The sequence below is a fragment of the Strongylocentrotus purpuratus genome, unplaced genomic scaffold (genome assembly GCF_000002235.5).
Source record: "Strongylocentrotus purpuratus isolate Spur 01 unplaced genomic scaffold, Spur_5.0 spur5_scaffold_6, whole genome shotgun sequence".
Lineage (NCBI taxonomy): Eukaryota > Metazoa > Echinodermata > Echinoidea > Camarodonta > Strongylocentrotidae > Strongylocentrotus > Strongylocentrotus purpuratus.
The window spans coordinates 20708163-20724729 of NW_022145612.1; the positions used below are offsets into that span (position 1 = coordinate 20708163).

Consider the following 16567-nt stretch of genomic DNA (forward strand, 5'->3'; position numbering starts at 1 on the left):
GCACACTCAAGTTATCTCTTAATTTCCTATTTTTTAAATGTACTCAGAATTTCAATTTTCATCAATAACGGAAACAAAATATCCAATTTCGAAATTTACTGACAGAAGTTCAAAAATTTCCAACAGACTACAAAGAAAAACATCAAAGGTGAAGATTCACTAAAACGTCTTTCAAAAATATATTTTGAAAATATCTATTTCTAGGGGTGTCAAGAATTCCTATCCAGAGGATCATAACTAGTTTGGTCTTAAAATGGTTCACAAGATCAATATCAAAATCACCTTCATTGAGATCGATTGATTTGTTGTTGTTGATGTCACTGTCATTGTTGTTGTCTTTAACTTACCAATGCGTATACAGACTTTGCCATCCCCATAGTATCCCTCGTTACAGGTGCACATGTATGTTCCGGGTAGATTTATGCACTGAGCGTTGGTGGCACATTCAAACGTATTCTCGGTACATTCATCAATATCTGAAGAAAAAGTAAAACAATTACAGAGACGACAATTTCAATATCATTCTATAAAAGAAAGATATTTACTAAAGCTTTTATGATGTCGTCAGTTTTATAGTCAAATAAAAAAAACTGAACTTTAATAAGGGGGGGTAATGTACTTATAGAGAAGCGTTTCGATAGAAACATACATGTCTCTTGTAATCAATTTTGTGAGTTCTATATAAATGAAATTGAATAAATGGGAATGGAATTCTGTATTTGTTGAAAAAATAGTATGTTGATTGATTCCTAAAATAATTCGAATATTTTATGTCATTACATACAAGGCAACAGCTGGATTGGAAAATGATGTCTGTACCTCATTTCGGTTTTTGAAAGCGTAGTATCATTACTCTTTTCAACAAACAAAAAATGATTAATCGATTGTTTTAACAAGCATTCAACCATTGACTAACATATCAATATTTAAATTAAAACTTTCCAACATACGATGAATATGTGGTTGACATAATTTCAACCTACCAACGCAATTATCTCCATCACCAAGGTTACCACAGCTGGTTTGGACCTGCGGCTTTCCTGCTGCCCACCAAGTAAAATGTGTTGCTTCGTACTGCCATACCAACATATCAGTATCCTGATCTTGCTCAATAATACCAGTGCCGTCTTTAACCCACACACCTACATGAGTAAAATCAAACGAAAGTAATGAGAAGAAAGTTGATGATAGGTTATTTATAATTAAGCCCTTCGTGACCAAACTTATCTAAATACCAATTAAAATTTTTAACTATCACTGCTATTAATTATACGAATAATAGTGATGCATCTGCTTACATTTCCTTAAATTGAAGTTAATCAAAAGTAGCACAAAATATCTAAAAGAAGGATTTAGACGACAAAAGTTCTGAAAGACTAATCACTAGAAGTAGCAGAAGAGCAGGTTCTGTTCGTTACAGTCGCATTTATATAATAAAATACATAGACTGTGAACTAAATACAAACTAGAAATGACATGTAAGCAACATCATCCAAAGATAAACAAAACAAAGTACACACCGTGTCCATAAAAAAGCACAACTACATTTTTTGAAGTATGAAAATAAAGAGATATTTACCATGATCTTCATCGAAGTACCAGGCATCCATAGAATCACCAGCACTAAACTCATCGGAAAGACTTGTGATAGGGATGGTGATGGTAACTGGTTGTGTTATCTTCACATGTCTAGAATGATTAGTAGTCCTAAATACATGAAGCTTCATCATGCCAACTATGTCAAGGGCCACCAATTCTGCTCTTGCTGAATTGATCAAAGACAACAAGTTTTAGAAAGGAATATCCGAAGTCTCCTTTGACTAAATTAAAATAGTTTGTACATTGCAATCAATATGACTCACGATTTGATATGCTTTTACGTTAGTGTTTACTTATAAATTACATATTTTTGTTCTCACTTTGTTATAAATCGTCATGTCTGTCTTCATCTTATAATAATATGTATCCCTATCCCTAAATCTCTTCGTGTCTCTTTCTTGCTCCATTCTCTTTGAATCTTCCGTCTTAGCTCACTCAATTCCTACCGTTCTCTTCACCCACTCTTATGAAAACAATTTTCAAGTACTGTATAGTTCATTGATGGCATTATATACGATCATAAATGCTATTCTCCCATTTAGTTGGTACATTTCATGTTATTCAACCCTCAGGCTACCAAGTGGATTTTATAATAGATATGATATCAACTTAGTTCACTTCAATTTAACTTTTCTTTTTCTACACCGCAATTTCTACTTCAGAACTTACCAGGTTCTCCATTAATGGTTGTTCCAAAATCTTCACGTGGACCAGGACCTGAATGATTATTAATAACAAGATAAATGCGACTACATCTCTAATATCCTTCTGCCTATATTTAGTTCGCGCATTCGCTGCTGCATGTTATGCAATTAACTGTTCATTTGAACTCTCATAAATTCCGCTTAATTTACCTCCTTGTGCTAATCATACTAGTTTCTTTGCACACGTCAGAAAGTTTTTGTGATTCTGCTGTGATCTGCAGGTACACAACTGAATAACCATAATAATCCTTAATTGACCTCTGCGACCGTTAAGCAACATTAGCTAATATCTGCGCCGCATCAAGGCATTCTCTATTTCAAAGTTCGGAAATAAACGTTTGCACTTATATTCTAAAAAAGTAGTAACAATTTCAAATCAACATAAAAACTCTCTCCGACAAAATGGTCGTTTAATTTGAAAGATTACTGACCGCCATTGAGCACAGCAATTGGTTCCGGTGCATGTTCAAACTGCTCTGGGATGGTGAGATTGACACCGTAGAACTCGATTAGTACAAGGCGTCTGTTCCTTATACGTAGACAACCTGAAAATAATAACCGATACATTTTTTACATTCAGAGACATATTTAGGTGACCTTCCAAAAAACAGGACCTTCCTATGGGTTCAAAATTCACATTTCATTGATATAGGCCTGACCAGAAACCTATAAATAGATATCAACTTTCTTTTGACTACTAGACATTTTGGTGGCATGGGTTGAAATCCCACCGCTGCCACACTATTTAATGATCGGATAGACTGATAAATAAGAAGTTATTGATAAACAACATTTATACAGAAGCAACCATCATGCAAGTTCTTCATTCAGGTACCCCTGTGCCAATCACTGCTTCATTTCATATATCGAGGCAATATTGAGGATGCTGATATAGTAGGCCCTACCATAACTTAAAAAGGCATGATGCAATATGTTAATTGAAACGAGGTAGTAATATATACCGAATGGAATACTTTTGTCCCCGAAGGACCAATTTCTACCGTGACAGGTTTTGAACCCCATCAATTACATGTTTTTGTCACATATTAAGTGGAGAAACAAAAATGATATAGACCAATCAATATTTCATCACTATATTTGCTATATTCCTTTAATTATCTATTAATACAAAAAAGTTCATTACTTAATCTTTCTTTACAAGAATTATAAAAAGCTTTAAAAGGATTCATATCGAAATGAAGTCATGATATGCCAAGTTTATTTACCAGGAGGAATGTATACTTTGTACTGAGCTGTGCCCTCTTCTCTACTTCCAAATGCAAAGGAATTAGAACTGGCCGTCAACCAACGGAATAAATTCAGTTCCTCATAGACGGCTATCGGTATAGTCACAATATTTTCTGTAGAAACAAATGATAAAGTTGAAGAAGGGATTATAAAAATGTTCGTTTTTAGCACGATAGTCTTCTGACATATATTGAAATATTGACAAAGTATCAATTATTGCTGAAAGTCTTTTATTCTTTCTTGCTTAAATCACTATACGACTGTATATAAAATAAAAGAAGGAATATAGAGGAGTGTCTAAGAAGTTAAAGAAAGGACAGATATCCAATAGCGTGTATATGCCTTTCTGATAGGCCTATATATCGATTAGTGTACAACAGACTACATCATTTTATAAGGTATAGTTCAATAGTACATTAAATTCACTGTCATGCTGCATTTGCAATAATACCCCTCAAACAGTATGATACATAACTGCACGTTGTCTTTGTGGTAAAATAAATCACAGATTTTCGATATAAATTTGCAAAATTCTGCTATTTTTCATTCATAACTATGCACATGTGTAAATTAGTTTGCTGTAAGTTTTTTATTTGTTTGTTTGTTTTTTCATTTCTTTGCAAATCCTGCATCTAATCTAAAAACAGGAAGTTACAGTGAAAATGTTTAAGAAATCTGTCCAATGAAGCTTCCTAACATTTATATCTAGAAGTGCCTCGGTGACCTCTTCCCTTCTTTAAAAGAAAAGAAAGCACCATTTCCACGTACTTTGCTTCAGGTTAGCCTTAGTAGTGAACGAGTTGACAAGGGCACCATCAAGATTTGCTGTGATTATCAAGGACTGGTTGTGAGGAACCGACAAAACGGCGATGCCATCAGGTCCAGTGAAGGCCGAAGCTATTTTCGTTGTACCAAATTGTGACAAAGGATCGGCGACGAATGCCGAGATTTCTGTATCTGGTGCTACGGCATCTACAGAAGGATCCTCATGGCTGATGGCAACGACTGTCAGATTGATCAACGGTGGTACGTAGTCTTCAGCTTTTATCAAGGAAATAAGAATTGGGGTAGGGTATTGATGAAAACATGGATAATGAAGAAAGAAAATAATCATCGCTTAATAGGATGAAATTTATTATATTTTGTCTAAAATCTAGGTATTGTCAACAACAAAATAAAACTGGCTACGACACTATACAGATCACCACTTATATAATTCTGATCACTGTTACTCTTAAAATCGTTAAAGACCACATCCGAACTGAAAAATGAATTGGATGAATTATATATCAACGGAAAGCTTATAAGCCATAAATTACAATTATATCAATTATATGTAATTTTAGTGTCTATCAGAGGAGTATCAGCTGCTCTCTGAAAACTCAAAATCTAAAGCTTTGAAAATCGGAAGTTGTCGATCTAAAGACTTGCTATCGACTTGATGACATCATCCCATGTGGAGTACGCATATTCCCAATTACTTTGCATTAATTAAGCACGGCTCATCGCCGGGTAATAGATGAACCGATCGAGTCCACATGTTATGTCGTCACTGTAACTTCGGCAAATTTGACCCTGCCCTGTTGACCCGTATACTTTGGAGGGGTGCGCAAAATGAGGTATTAACTTGCTTTTGTGCAAGAATGAAAGGTTAAATACCTTTTATTCTTTTATATTTGTATTCTCCATTCATTCAGTTTTCCATTTATATAAAAACGTATTTTTATCGGATAGGGTCTTTTAGTACATAAAATGTAGATTCAACCTTACCTTAGATTTATCTATTTATCCATATTGTAAAAATCTCTTACTATCGTTTTGATAGTGAAGTATATACTATAATGATACCTGTATGTTAATCATAATTGTATAGATAAACATGTATAACGAAAAACAATTGGATTTATTTATTTTTAAACCGAATCGAGCGTAAATGTGCTAGATAAATTAAACGCATGACTACAAAGGACGAAAGACTAGAAGGGGTAGGAAGGGATGAGAGAGAGAGAGAGAGAGAGAGAGAGGGGGGGGGTGAGAGAGAAAGAAGAGGCGTTCAATCAAAAGTAAACTATTTTTTAAATCACTGTATAATATTTTATATTGACCGGGTCTGAGGGGTACATCGGAAATATTGACCAAGCTAAGGTCATATTGCCCTGAGTCGAAGACGAGGGCAATATGATCAAGTATTGTATAATATAGATTGTATTACGGTCAACACCATAATTCACTTATTCATTATTACATACGATGTAAAATGCTCTTCTCCTATTTAGTCGGCACATTCCTGCAGGCTGCAAATTGGAATGTAATAGATATAACATAAATTTAGTTCACTTCAATTTGACTTACAGTTTTCTACTCAACAATTCCTACTTCAAATCTTAAGAGGTTCTCCATTAATGTTTGTTCCAATATCTCCACGTGGACCAGGACCTGAATGATTATGAATAACAAGATAAATGCGACTACATCTCTAATATCCTTCTGCCTACATTTAGTTCGTGCATTCGCTGCTGCATATTTATCTAATTAACTGTTCATGTTAACTCTCATCTTATGCCCTGTCTCTCAATTCCGCTTAATTTACCTCCCTGTGTTCATCTTATTCGTTGATATTCACACGACATAGTTTCTTTTATTCTATCATCTGCAGGTACACATCTGAATACTAGAAATCATAATAATTCCTAATTGACCCATATCTGTGCCTCACGAAGACATTCTCTATTTAAATCTCTATTCAAATTCCCGAAATAAACGTTTGCGATCATATTCTTTTGTTTAAGTATAATCAAATTAAATCAATATAAAAACTCTCTCCGGCGAAAAAAGTCGTGTATTTTTAAATTACTGACCTGCATTGAGCACATAAGAAGTTAATGGAAATTTCAAAGAAGAGAATAGATTGGGAAAGAGAGAGAGAGAGAGAGAGAGAGAGAGGATGTGAAAAGAAAGGGTGGGGTTGAATCAACGAGTACAATTCCTAATGTCTTCACTGAAGATCATAAAGAAAATACTGTACCGCAAATACATCGCAATTCTTAATAACACTGATTAGAGGGAATACATTTAATTGTCACACAACTTCCAAAATAGACTGAACCACAAAATTTCAAACAATATATTTTGGTATTTATAATTTATTAATGCAATCACAATGATGGTAATTTACAAATTAAAAATAGACTTATATATCTCTTCCACGATTTCTATCCTTTTACTATAAAGATATGTTAGATATCAAGGAAGTACAGATTGACGCCCATGGTTATATTTAATTAGGAAGTTTATAGAGAGCATTCATTTATTATATTGCATAATATTAATTTTTTTAGTTAATCCTTTATTTTTCTTATTCATCATTCTGTTTTCTCTTCATATACATCAATCTATTTTCCAATCGATCCATTGATCTATCAATCCATACGTGACCGTGTGTACTTACATATAACTGTGACACCATCACCCGAGTAACCTTCAGGGCATTCTGCGCCTTCAAATGGCCTTACACACGGCTGTGTGATCTTTTTTTTAAAGAAAAAATATCATACCATATGTAAACGTTTAATAGAGGATAATCCAGCAATGTACGTAATGCTGATTGTGACATGCCCTTTTGAGAGGAACAGATTTTGTGTGAATGTTTCATATCCTTGAAACGAAACAACCATTCTTCCTATAGAACCACAAGAAGCGTATATTATACAATCACTAAAAATCAACATTTACAGGAGATAAAATGCTATAATATCACGTTCAATAGAAATAATATTAAAAAATAATAGCATTTATGATAAGGAGAAGTATGGATAAGGCGATGGGTATTAATGTCATGAAATTACTGTATTAAAACACTTTGATGTAAGGTTAAAAGATAGTTACATGATGAGAAATAAAATATTTCCAAGCAAAATATTTAAAATATGATAATAACATCTCAATGCATAGATTAGTGTAAACAACTCATTACCATTAGCACGCATTAGATTGCAAGAAATTCATTATGATAGACACAAAAATAGTTACATACATCCCTTTGTAGAAATACAGCACGTGTACGAAAACAATATTTATAACTTATTATATACATTGCAATAATGCTGATTCAACCAATAAACTTCACACGAGGAATGAGGGGAGGGATCTAATTCCTGGATTTTTGTTTGCAGACGATATTAATGGGTTTGTTTGTGGATGGGAAGGGGTACAGAAAGTAACTCCTAGCATTTTGGAGTACCATAGTACCATAGGATTAGGAGGATTCACTTTAGATGACGAAGTAGAGAAAGAATGAAGGGAAGGGTGTATTCCTCATTGTGTTTCATGATGTTGATGACCTCAGATTTCTTAACTTAGACAGTTGAAAGATCAACTAGGGTTCAAGTCAAAAGTGAGACGGGCCCGAAAAGGACCTCCCAAAAAATGAAAGTCAATTACAAAACAATTTGCTTTCAAACCATTGGTTACTGAATTTAAAGCTTACTATTTATATCAATTCAATTTTTGTCTCTCCCTGCGACTTTTTTCTCTAAGTTGTCGGAAAAACTTGTGAATTTATGATTAGGCACTAAAACTTAATACATTATTACGCAAAATTATACCAAGACATTTTTAAGAGCCTTTCTTTCTTTTCAACCGAAACAGCAGTTTGAATCATTGCAGCATGATAAATAGTATTGATAATGTTTTGTTTCGTTCCATAAACATAGGTTAATCAATATAAGAGCCATACAATATAAAGTTAAACGAAGAAAGAACATTAACAAGCACCAATATTTTACATTGTATTTGATAAATCATTATCATATAACATATCTATACATATATGCTTCACTTTAGTAGAACGGCCTACAAATAGTGCGATATTTACCATGTAGTACAGAAATATCTACACTAATAATATAATATTAAGGCCACTATAACCGAAATGAACGACCGTTCCCGGGCCTTTCCTCAGTGATGCAATGCTCATGATTTCTATCACGTATGATCCGTGACAGTATCGTCTGTATAATTCCAGATTGTGGGGCTTGAATTCCGAAATTTTGCCTAAATGGCAATTACATCACTTGTGACTAAATCCTTAAATACCTTGAGCCAACGTAAGATTTAAATTAAGATACAAAAGATAAAGATAAAAATGTTTTATTCAACCCGCATTCAAACTGAATCTGACATTAGTTATATATATTATATCTTGATGAGGGAAATTGTTTAGGTTTACAGAAGAGCCAGTGCAAGGAAAAGGTTTTAAAAATCCATACCAATTAATCATTTATCACATTTTTTTTCAAGTGTACAATTTTACACCATATTTACCATCATATGTATTATAAATGTAAAGAAGGAATAATATTCGACTATGCCCATAGATACACATAACCACAACCTATATCGTTTATTTTTACTTGAAAAAAAGTTTTGAGCAATACTTGGGTCAGCAAAGAAGCAATTTAGCACCAAAATGTACTTTACATCAATGGTTTTTCAAATATGTTGATCTCATTATAACTTCTGATTCCATAATTCTTTTATCTCCAAGTTTTAAACATCAGCAACCTGTTGTTTCTTTTGTCTTGATGAACGACGTCGCCGCCTCTTCTTGGCAGAGCCAGCTGAATTTGTGCATGTGGCAGGTTTATTGGACCATAAGCCGCACTCAAGGCATGTTCTGTATCCTTCTCCGTCCTGTGATCGACCCATATCACAGGTGTATTGCACGACGTCAGAGTACTTGTTACCGTTGATAGAATGAGTAGAGAATTCAACCTCACCGGGATCTGGACATGTTATGTTACCTACAGGAAAAACAAAAACAAATACCGGTAAGACACAACATAAATGAGAAGTACAGACATTATTGGTTCATTTTTCAGATATAATGATACTTATAATTATGTAGTATACGATTTACCATGTAATCATAAAAAAACTAGTTGAATATTACCAGTCAAAGTCATGTATTCCTATGAAAGTTAAAAGAACTCTTAGTTTTAAAAAAAATACCTTCATGATTTCAGCTAAATAATCATTTATTCACATCACTGGCCATTTTAAATTTAAATTGAAGTATTTCTAAGACCTACAAAATATCTTGGTTGTAATGTTTTTTTTCTTCAATAAAAAGCAAAAATATATAAAAACAGTGAGTTTGAATTCATGCTACCTGTTGCCCTCTATTTTCAGTCGGGGATTTGGTTTACGTACATCTAAACATTTACCATCAAGTATTGCATTTCCACAGGATTGTCATTTGTGTGTGTACAAACATATAAGCGTATAATATGTTAAAGATTAGGAATTGACCACCTACTTGCTAGGGGTGGAAGCATGAGGGTGACTTCCCTACAAACGTCCAGTGGGAGGAGGGGATCAGGGATGACCGAAGGTATGTCAGCATCGGCATTGTCAAATGCAGCCGTAAGTAGGGTACTGGACACCGTAACTCTCTCCATGGCGCACACTGCTTCCAGGGTAACAGTTCTTCCATGTTTGAAGTTAAAGACGGCCTCTGCATATCGGTCGGTTGTTCTTGCACTCGAGAAACCATAATCTTGACCAGTAAGTCTGAAAGCAAATGGGAATAAGTAATAAGTAAAGCAAGAAAACATGAGTTTGTTTCTTGAAGTGTTAACCTAAACGACACGAATTCAATATTACTTTGCCTAATTTTGATTATTAAAGAACCGGCCAATCTTAAATTTTGATTTCAAATAGTAACAATAACAGTTTATAACTCTTCTTAGGGGATGTGGCGCAACTAATGCCAACTTTACAGAGGTAAATACCTTATGTGCTCGTAAAAGGAGAAATGATTTATAAATTACAAACCTACAAAAGGGCTCGTCGTAAGAAAAGAAAAATTAAACAGATTTTGTGGGAATTAAGATTAAAGACTCACTGTACTCTGATGCCAGGTACTGGGAGGTTACAGGCTCCGTCCAGACAAGTCTTGACCTTAACACAGCTGGTTTGTTCCTGCGGTTTGGCTGCTGCCCACCAAGTAAAATGCGTTGCTTCGTAATTCCACACCAACATATCAGTATCACGATCTTGCTCAATAATTCCAGTGCCGTCTTTAACCCATACACCTGCAGACATAGACAAATGAAGAAGAAAGTTGATGAAAGGCTATTAATATCGTGACCAAACTTGACTCTATACCAATTTTAATATTTCATCTATCCCTGCTTTGTATCATACGAATAATTGTGATGAGTCTTCTCATTATTCCTTGAATTGAATGGAGCTAATTAACCAAGTGAAGTTAATCAAAAGTAGCACAGAATATGTAGAGAAAGATTTAGAAGACAAAGGTTCTGAAAGACAATTCATTAGCAATTACAGAAGAGCAGGTCCAATATATTATAATCGCATTCAAGTAATAATAATACATAGACTGTGAACTGAATACAACCTAGAAATTATATAAAACCAACATCATCCAAAGAAAACAAAGAAAACAGATGTAAACACTTTTTCCTCGCAAAAGAAGAACAATTACAACATTTTTGGGAAGTATGAATATAAAGAGATATTTACCATGCTCTTCATTGAAGTACCAGGCATCCATAAAATCACCGGCACTAAACTCATCAGAAAGACTGGTGATAGGGATGGTGATAGTAACTGGTTGTGTTAACGTCGCAGATCTAAAAGATGTTGAAGTCTCAAATACATTAAGCTCCATCATGCCAACTATGTCAAGGGCCACCAATTCTGCTCTTGCTGAAATGATCAAAGACAAAAAGTTACAGTTAAGGATATCCAAAGTCCACCTTGAATAGATTAAAATAATGTGTACATTACAAGCGATATGACTCCCGATTTAGTACACATTTACAACAGTGTTAAATTATGGATTACATGAATTTTGTTTTCACTTTGTTATAAATCGTCATGTGTCTTTATCTCATAGTAATATGTATCCCTACCCATAAATCTTGTCGTGTCTCTTTCTTGCTCCATCACTCTGAATCTTGCCTCTTAACTCACCCATTTTTCGCCCTCCCTTCACCCATGCTTATGAAAACTATTGCTCAATTACTGTATAATTTAAATTGCATTACGATCAACTCCATAATTCACTTATTCATTATGGTAATATATTAAAACAATGTAAAATGCTATTATACCAATTAGATTTTACATTTCATGTTAATCAGCCCTCACGCTGCAAAGTGGATTGTAATTGTTATATCAACACTTCAGTTCAGTTCAATTTAACTTTTCATTTTCTTCTCCACACTTTCTACTTCAGATCTTACCTGGTTCTCCATTAAGGGTTGTTCCAATATCTCCACGTGGACCAGGACCTGAATGATTAAGAATAACAAGATAAATGTAACTACATCTCCAATATCCCTCTGCCTATATATTTAGTTCGCTCATTCGCTACTCTATAATGTATCAACTTAGCTGGTCATTTTAACTCTCATCTAATGACCTGTCTCTCAATTCCGCTTAATTTACCTCCCTTCGCTAATTTGTACTCTTTGATTTGCACACGTCAGAATTTTTCTGTGAAATTGTAAATCGGAAGGTACATAACTTAATATTCATAATAATCCCTAATTGACCTCTGATCAACATTACCTAATATATGTGCCTCATCAGGTCACTCTCTATTTAAAATTCGGAAAAAGATGTTTGCACTCATATTGTAAAAAGTAGTAACAATTCAAATCATATAAAAACTCTCTCTGGCGAGAAAAAATGGCGTGTAGTTTAAACATTACTGACCTGCATTGAGCACAGCAATTGGTTCTGGGGAATGTTCGAACTGCTCTGGGACGGTGAGATTGACACCGTAGAACTCGATTTGTACAAGACGTCTGTTCCTAACACGTAGACCACCTGAAAACAATAACAGATACAATTTCCACATTCAGTTACACATTTAGGAGACCTTCTAATAAAGGGGACCTTCCTATGAGTTCAACAAGTTACATGATAATTATAGGCCTGACTAGAAACCTAGAAAAAGATGTCAACTTTCTTATGTGTACTATCTATTTTGATGGCATGGGGTTCAAATCCCACCGCTGCCACTATGTTGAATGATCGGAAAGACTGATAAATAAGAAGTCATTGATAAACAACATTTATACAGAAGCAACCATCATGCAAGTTTTTTATTTAGGTAACCCTTTGCTAATCAATGCCTCATTAAATATCTCAAGGTAATATTGAAGATGCTGATATAGTACCATAACTAAAAATGACATGACGAAATATGTAAATTGAAACGAGGTAGTGATAATACACCGAATGGAACACTTCTGTCCCCGGAGGACCAATTTCTCCCATGACAGGTTTCAAGTCTTGTTAATCACACGTTTTTGCCACATATTAAGTGGAGAATAAAATCATATAGACCAATCCATTTTTGATCACTTTATTTGCTATAGTCCTTTAAATATCTATTTATACAAACAAGAGAGCCTAGAATTACAAAAAAAAATCTTTAAAAGGCATTCATATCAAAAGGAAGTCATGATATGCCAAATTTATTTACCAGCAGGAATGGCTACTTGGTACTGAGCTGTGTCCTCCGTTCCTCCAAATGCAAATGAATTAGAACTGGCCGTCAACCAACGGAATAAATTCAGTTCCTCATAGACGGCTATCGGTATAGTCACAATATTTTCTGTAGAAACAAATGATAACGGTAAAAAAGGGAATATGAAAGTGTTCTTTTTTAGCGTGATAGATATTGAAATATTCACATAGTATTAATTATTTCTTAAAGTTTTGTTATACTTTCTGAATACGTAAACTGCTTAAATCACTAGACAAGTGTCTATGAAATTAAAAAAAGGAAAATATCCAATGGTGTGGATATTTATGTCTATCTGGGCCCCGTTGCATACAACTTTGCATTGATGGTAACTTTGTCATTAAAATTTGCTTCCATGGAAACCTTGATTTGATTGGCTGTTGAGTAATGTTGCCATGGTAGTTAATATTGTTGGCAAAGTTACCATCAGTGGTAAGTTATATAGAACGTTGCTCACGTGATATATGCATATCGATCATTACAATAGACTACATGGTTCATAAGGTATAATTCCCAAGTGCATGTATGATAATATCCCTTGAACAAGATAATAAATTATAGACCATGTCAAAAACTGTTTGATACAGAGTACAACAAGTAGAAACGTATTTAGTTGACCACCTCGCTTTGGGGTGAAATAAGTCACAGATTGAAAGCTTGATATAAATTTGTAAAATTCTGCTATTTTTCATTCATATGCACATGTGTACGTTATTTTTCTGTCATTTTTGTTGTTTGTTTGGTTATTGTTTTCATGTATATACAGATCATGCATCTGATCTAAATAGAGGTAGTTACTGTCCAATTAAGCTTCCTAAAAATTTATAAATCCGTTATATCTAGAAGTGCCACGGTGACCTCTTCCTTCAATCTTAGCTTAAACCTGTACTTGAAATTCAATTTCAATATGAAAGCATCATTTCCACGTACTTTGCTTCAGGTTAGCCTTAGCAGTGATCGAGTTGATAAGGTAACCATCACAATTTGCTGTGATGATCAAGGACTGGTTGTGAGGAACCGACAAAACAGCGATTCCATCGGGTCCAGTGAGGGCCGAAGCTACCATCCTGGTACCAAATCGTGCCAAAGGATCGGCGACGAATACAGAGATGTCTGTATCTGGTGCTACGGCATCTTCAGTAGGTTCATAATGGTCGAGCGCAATGACTGTCAGATTGATCAACGGTGGTACGTAGTCTTCTGCATCATCAAAGAAATAAGAATCGGGGATGGGTATTGATCAAAACATGGAAATGAAGAATGACACTAATCATTGCTTAAATGGATGAAGTTTACTAGATCTTTTCTCAAATCTATGTAATGTTAAACAAAAAAAAATTAAAAAACGGGCTTCGAGACTTTACAAAAAAATGTAGATTCAACCATACCTTAGATTTATCTATTTATCCATATTGTCTAAATGTCTTACCATCGTATTGATAGTGAAGCATACATTATAATGATAATGATATGTTGTTATTTAGTGACCTTGCAGGGAGGTCTAATCCCTCAATGCCAAAATAGTGCAGAGGGGCTTTAAACTCAATGGCAAGAGTCTACCTAACCCTATACCTTTGACGAATAAATCCTGGAGCAATTGTCGCAGGAGCAGGAGTTGGGTCTCCTTAGGTTCATCCAAATGGTTGGTGTACTTACCGATACAGTCGATTCCATCACCAGAGTAGTCTTCAGGGCAATCTCCACATTCAAAAAGCCTTACAAACGACTGGGTGTAGTCTACCATAGTAGGATCAACATCCATGCATTCTACACCAGGGAAACAGGGATCATCTGCACATGACCGATCATCTGGATATATAAATCGGTGAGATATATAGATCAAATATATAGTTCATGCATATATACTTCTTCCAAGACATTGGATACATATACGATTGTGTATGGTCTGGCGTGCAATAGTGTGTGAGGAAGAGGGACATGGCCGAAATGTGCTCCAATGCTCCGATTAATTCAAAGCATGTCAAGATCAAGCTGTGATTTATAAGATCACAGACATTCAAGTATATAACACATTAACCATACGATGCAAGTGCTATGATATTACTAGTCAGTGACTTAAAGGTTACATCTTCAAGAACAGTATATATGAAGGATAGCAATAGACAAGAGGTTTGGAATAATAACTTACCGAGCTGTGCGCAGTGTGTCCCATTTCCGAAATGGCCTTCAACGCAGACACATGTGTAGCCACCTATCTCATTTTCACATGAGGCATTTTTATGGCAATCAAAATCTCCAGTATCACACTCGTCAATATCTAAGAAAATGAAGAAATCAGAAATTTATAGGATAAAGAGGATTTAACAAAACAATTCATGCTGAAAAATAAGTCGACAAACCCTTTTTCTGAATACAGAGTTTGAAAAAGTGAGTTATATATTTTTTTGATACAATTTATCTTTTATTCATTTAATGGAAAAAAAATATAACTTTTTATTTCTATTACAAGCAGATATCAAATTTCACAATTCAACTTCATCTTCATATTAGTAAGGAGAAGGAAGAAAAAAAAAATGAAGACTGCATGTTTAGTGTAACCTTCTAGAAGGAATAATCTCTTTAAGGACACTTAAAGGGATCTAACCATTAACAGATTTCTTATAATTCATGGCATAACCATGGATTAATAACGTAGGCATCGTAGAAGGAGAGATGGATGGTACTCAGGAAAGAGTTGGACTGAGTATTGGGTTGGTGTCATACTTGATAAGTGACAGAACATATGATATAATAAAGAAGAACGCTCAAGACGGAGAGGGATATAGAGAAAGAACTAACCAGATTGGCTCTGGTGTGTGGACCTGCACACCTGAGATAGAGAGAGAGAGAGAGAGAGAGAGACAGAGAGACAGAGAGAGAAAGAGAGAGAGAGTGGAACTTACCGAGACAGACTTCACCATCACCTAGGTATCCACCGGGGCAGTCTCCGCAGAGATAGAACTTGATGATGTCCTCAGCAGTAGCAGTTAGTAAGTCAATCTTATCGAGGACGTCAGAACGACTCAAGTTGGTACAATCGACACCTTCAAAGCATGGGCCATCAGCGGTGCAGAATGTTTGGTCTGGAAAACAGGATCATTGAAGTAAAGACAAATACTCACTGAAAATCTGCCGATTGCACTCAAAGCCTTGTTGTAGAACTGATTATTGATTGGTCTCAAATCATCCTTTCCTCATCATGATTGTAGTAACAGTATGTCAGGTGTTACAGCTGGTAAAACCATGGATGTTTACTAAAAGTTTTCACTGACATCCAAAATCAGAATTTTGTTTAGGTTCGAAGGCATAGTAGTATTTTACAATTTTTAAACCTTAAACAACGGAATGACTGAACAAAGTCAATGCTATAGCAACAGATGCACTACATCCAAACTCAAATAATAACCAAAATAACTGGGAAAAAATAAATACCATGGCAATAGATGCACTACGT

The 16567-nt window shown here is 34.7% G+C and overlaps 1 protein-coding gene across 9 annotated transcripts in view; it reads right to left on the bottom strand.

Annotated features, from left to right (window-relative positions):
• The window catches only part of LOC105436405 (fibrillin-2), a 104972-nt gene that overhangs the window by 12554 nt on the left and 75851 nt on the right, over positions 1 to 16567 (bottom strand). For 7 of the 9 annotated variants that reach the window (XM_031000206.1, XM_031000205.1, XM_031000204.1 and 4 more), the window contains 10 exons: positions 16017 to 16196; positions 15263 to 15391; positions 14770 to 14922; positions 14044 to 14313; positions 13072 to 13203; positions 12297 to 12410; positions 11822 to 11869; positions 11097 to 11282; positions 984 to 1142; positions 348 to 476 (listed from right to left, as the gene is read on the bottom strand). In XM_031000206.1, coding sequence (XP_030856066.1) covers positions 348 to 476; positions 984 to 1142; positions 11097 to 11282; positions 11822 to 11869; positions 12297 to 12410; positions 13072 to 13203; positions 14044 to 14313; positions 14770 to 14922; positions 15263 to 15391; positions 16017 to 16196 — 1500 coding nt within the window. Of the gene's footprint in view, positions 1 to 347; positions 477 to 983; positions 1143 to 6676; positions 9353 to 9867; positions 10122 to 10455; positions 10646 to 11096; positions 11283 to 11821; positions 11870 to 12296; positions 12411 to 13071; positions 13204 to 14043; positions 14314 to 14769; positions 14923 to 15262; positions 15392 to 16016; positions 16197 to 16567 lie in introns of those variants that run through there. The other 2 variants (XM_781663.5, XM_031000209.1) reach the window with 2 other exon arrangements.